This window comes from Anomaloglossus baeobatrachus, chromosome 6, assembly GCF_048569485.1.
Source record: "Anomaloglossus baeobatrachus isolate aAnoBae1 chromosome 6, aAnoBae1.hap1, whole genome shotgun sequence".
NCBI classification, from domain to species: Eukaryota; Metazoa; Chordata; class Amphibia; order Anura; family Aromobatidae; genus Anomaloglossus; species Anomaloglossus baeobatrachus.
This window is the reverse complement of record NC_134358.1, coordinates 565885267-565890254: the sequence shown is the minus strand read 5'-3', so window position 1 is coordinate 565890254 and position 4988 is coordinate 565885267. Positions and strand designations below refer to the sequence as shown.

The following is a 4988-nucleotide window of genomic DNA, read 5'->3' as shown; positions in this document are numbered from 1 at the left end:
TGGCGCCCACGTGTGGCTTCTTGTCTCCAAAGTGGCTCAATAGAAATGGGTGGAGTATAAGCTATTGTTCTCTGTTATCAGCCAGGTCAGAGGTTTGTGAACTGCTGGACCAGTTAAGCTTTTATTTTCTGGCATCAGCCATTTCTGCACAGAAAGGAGGTTACTGTAGGACAGAACAATGCCCTTTTATTGCTTCCTGGTGTCAGCCATCACTATGGGGAATGATCCAGAGCTTTTGTGATCATTGCTTTGTCTCCAGGGAGGAGACATTTACATCCTTTGTACCCGGACGCAGGAAGCCTCGCTATATAACGGGGCATATCTCAATCAGGAGACAAGGAAATGCATATTGGCAGCCGTAGCGGTAATCAACATATACTATATACCCTGTATGGAAAATGGGAGATAAGTGGCTGCCAAACATCCCCATGAGAGAATTGGTGCCAGGGCCAGGAGCCCAACTAGGATGGTATGAAGCACCAGCCTCTGCGTGCTATGGGCTATATGGTGTTGGCTGCATTTATGATCTAGCAGTGTTGCTGGCTAATAATTACCCACAGGATCTACTGCAGAATCGCTGATCCACCTGAACTGAGCATATCATGAATGGCGATAAAATCCACTGACTCCACCCCTGAGGATTCTTGTGTCAACCGGAGATCCATTCTGAGGTTATTCAAACCACCAAACTCCACCTCTGAGGATCATTGTGTCACCCGGGGTTTCAGGCTAGTTATGCAGACCACCTGACTCACTCATTCCCTGAGGATCCTTGTCCACCAAGGGCTCCATGGAGACTGCCTGACTCTACCCCTGAGGATCCTTGTCACTGATGGCTCCATTCTGAGGTCATGCAGACTGCCTGACTCCTCCCCTGAGGATCCTTGTCACTGATGGCTCCATTCTGAGGTCATGCAGACTGCCTGACTCCTCCCCTGAGGATCCTTGTCACTGATGGCTCCATTCTGAGGTCATGCAGACTGCCTGACTCATCCCATGAGGATCCTTGTCACTGATCGCTCCATTCTGAGGTCATGCAGACTGCCTGACTCCTCCCCTGAGGATCCTTGTCACTGATGGCTCCATTCTGAGGTCATGCAGACTGCCTGACTCCTCCCCTGAGGATCCTTGTCACTGATGGCTCCATTCTGAGGTCATGCAGACTGCCTGACTCCACCCCTGAGGAGCCTTGTCACTGATGGCTCCATTCTGAGGTCATGCAGACTGCCTGACTCCTCCCCTGAGGATCCTTGTCACTGATGGCTCCATTCTGAGGTCATGCAGACTGCCTGACTCCACCCCTGAGGAGCCTTGTCACTGATGGCTCCATTCTGAGGTCATGCAGACTGCCTGGCTCCACCCCTGAGGAGCCTTGTCACTGATGGCTCCATTCTGAGGTCATGCAGACTGACTCCACCCCTGAGGAGCCTTGTCACATAGGGCTCCATTCTAAGATCATGCAGAGAGTGCCAGGGGCCAGATCTGCCATCGCTGCACTAACAGATCTATGTGAACAGCACCCCATGACTTATAAAAACGGGACTCTCCTTGGAGAAGCCACGCTCTGTCTGATAATAAACATTCACTCTTTATTGATAAGCTCAAGACGGTAGCGAATATAAACCGGCATCATTATCACATATCTACAAGACATAAACTGGTAATGGTGGGTGGCAGGAGGGACGCGGCCCCTCATTTATCAAAAACGTCCGTGTCCCCTCTCAGCAGACAATCATCCATCCGTATTTTTTTATTATTTCTAAAAGTAGGTGATCAGGGGGTGACCCCGACCTCGCTTATGTTGCAGCTTCCGGGTCCTTTTGTGCGACCACCACCTCTGTAAGTGCCCCCCGGGGTGAGGAACATCATCAATCCAATTCTGGTGGCGGTAGATTTTCTGTCTGAGCAATGCGTTATCATCAGGCAGGTCTACACGCGGTTAATGGCGCAGGCGCAGGGAACGACACATGGCATCCCACTGTGATTTTAAGAATGTTCAAATGGTAAGAAGCTTTATTTAAAAACGAGATGCGCAGAAGTTGAACCTATGTAAATTTCTGCAGCCAATCAGGGATCCAGTTTTGGCTGATTGGCCGCTGCAGTGTCGGAGCCGGGATAATGGCAGATCCCTAGTGATAGTGTTATGTAGTAAGTGTGAGCTCCCCTCTGTGTGAACACGTCCTAAGTGCGGCCATCACGTCTCCCGCTTCTCCTGCAGGGACATGGACTGACACCGCACACGGGACGTCACCTCCTGCGTCCTCAATGTGATGCCAAAAATGTCCTCGTGGTATCGGTTCTGGTCCTGTGGGAAGTAAGAGACAAGGAATAACAATATGACATAATCCCTCATCACCAATCTGATCTTACAGACCATCTCATACAATCATCTCCAATCTGACGATGCATTCAGTATAATCCGCTTATCTGATCTCGAGAAATGTCCAATACAATCTGATCTAACAGACAATTGCTTCATCATCCAATCTGATCTCATGATGGAAATATATAATAACTATCTACCTTCAATATAAACTCATTACATATAATACCTTCACCACCAATCTGATGCCGCCAATCACCAGTCATCTGCCCATCTGATGCCGCCAATCACCAGTCATCCACCCATCTGATGCCGCCAATCACCAGTCATCCATCGATCTGATGCCGCCAATTACCAGTCATCCACCCATCTGATGCCGCCAATCACCAGTCATCCACCCATCTGATGCCGCCAATCACCAAACATCCACCCATCTGATGCCGCCAAATCACCAGTCATCCACCTATCTGATGCCACCAATCACCAGTCATCCACCCATCTGATGCCGCCAATCACCAGACATCCACCCATCTGATGCCACCAATCACCAGACATCCACCCATCTGATGCCGCCAATCACCAGTCATCCACCCATCTGATGCCGCCAATCACCAGTCATCCACCCATCTGATGCCGCCAATCACCAGTCATCCACCCATCTGATGCCGCCAATCACCAGTCATCCACCCATCTGATGCCGCCAATCACCAGTCATCCTCCCATCTGATGCCGCCAATCACCAGTCATCCTCCCATCTGATGCCGCCAATCACCAGTCATCCACCAATCTGATGCCGCCAATCACCAGTCATCCACCCATCTGATGCCGCCAATCACCAGTCATCCATCGATCTGATGCCGCCAATCACCAGTCATCCACCCATCTGATGCCGCCAATCACGTCATCCACCCATCTGATGCCGCCAATCACCAGTCATCCATCGATCTGATGCCACCAATCACTAGTCATCCATCGATCTGATGCCACCAATCACCATTCATCCATCCGATTCTCCCAATCACCAGTCATCCATCCGATTCTCCCAATCACCAGTCATCCATCCGATTCTCCCAATCACCAGTCATCCATCCGATTCTCCCAATCACCATTCATCCATCCGATTCTCCCAATCACCAGTCATCCATCCGATTCTCCCAATCACCAGTCATCCATCCGATTCTCCCAATCACCATTCATCCATCCGATTCTCCCAATCACCAGTCATCCATCCGATTCTCTCAATCACCAGTCATCCATCCGATTCTCTCAATCACCATTCATCCATCCGATTCTCCCAATCACCAGTCATCCATCCGATTCTCCCAATCACCAGTCATCCATCCGATTCTCCCAATCACCAGTCATCCATCCGATTCTCCCAATCACCAGTCATCCATCCGATTCTCTCAATCACCATTCATCCATCCGATTCTCCCAATCACCAGTCATCCATCCGATTCTCTCAATCACCATTCATCCATCCGATTCTCCCAATCACCAGTCATCCATCCGATTCTCCCAATCACCAGTCATCCATCCGATTCTCCCAATCACCAGTCATCCATCCGATTCTCTCAATCACCAGTCATCCATCCGATTCTCCCAATCACCAGTCATCCATCCGATTCTCTCAATCACCATTCATCCATCCGATTCTCCCAATCACCATTCATCCATCCGATTCTCTCAATCACCATTCATCCATCCGATTCTCCCAATCACCAGTCATCCATCCGATTCTCTCAATCACCATTCATCCATCCGATTCTCCCAATCACCAGTCATCCATCCGATTCTCCCAATCACCAGTCATCCATCCGATTCTCCCAATCACCAGTCATCCATCCGATTCTCCCAATCACCATTCATCCATCCGATTCTCTCAATCACCATTCATCCATCCGATTCTCCCAATCACCATTCATCCATCCGATTCTCCCAATCACCATTCAGCCGCCAACCTCATCCCGTCAATCACTATCCACTACCAATCAGATACTGAATCCAGCTCCACTTTGATCCCACCAATCACAATATATTGATCAACCATTTGATCCCAACATTCATGATTCATCCACCACCAATCACATATTTTGCTTATGATCAGAAAATTACCTATTGTTTAAATCCGGTTTTTTTGTGAGAAATAATTTTTAATAATTTTATAAATATTACATTTTTATGGGCTTTAGAAAACAAAAAATAGGGAAATTTTAGGCTAAAGTATCAGGAAATCCATATGTACATTAGCAGCAATGAACAGAATATGACCCTATCTTTTGTAAAGCATTTAATGAGTATGCAAAAGTCATTGTGAAGAAAGGTGGAGGAGGTGAGCTGTGACATCACCTATTGTAAATGGTGGATCCTGTGTTATCTGCTGTAAATAGGTGTTCTTAGTCATTGTACAGGCGGAGAAGGTGAGCTGTGATAACACAGGATCCATACATCACGATAGGTGATATCACAGCTCACCTTCTCCTGTGCAATGACCTATTTACAGCAGATAACACATGATTCACCATTCACAATAGGTGATATCACAGCTCACCTTCTCTGCCTGTGCAATGACTAATAACACCTCCATTTACAGCAGATAACACAGGTTCCACCATTCACAATAGGTGATGTCACAGCTCACCTCCTGCTCCTTTACAATGACTGA

General features: G+C 48.1%; 1 protein-coding gene across 7 annotated transcripts in view; it reads right to left on the bottom strand.

Moving 5' to 3' along the window:
- Positions 1 to 1984: 1984 nt before the first annotated feature.
- The window catches only part of NOS3 (nitric oxide synthase 3), a 176204-nt gene continuing 173200 nt past the window's right edge, over positions 1985 to 4988 (bottom strand). For all 7 annotated transcript variants that reach the window (XM_075315761.1, XM_075315762.1, XM_075315759.1 and 4 more), the window contains one exon: positions 1985 to 2305. In XM_075315761.1, coding sequence (XP_075171876.1) covers positions 2195 to 2305 — 111 coding nt within the window. In that variant the 3' untranslated portion in view covers positions 1985 to 2194. The remainder of the gene's footprint in view (positions 2306 to 4988) is intronic.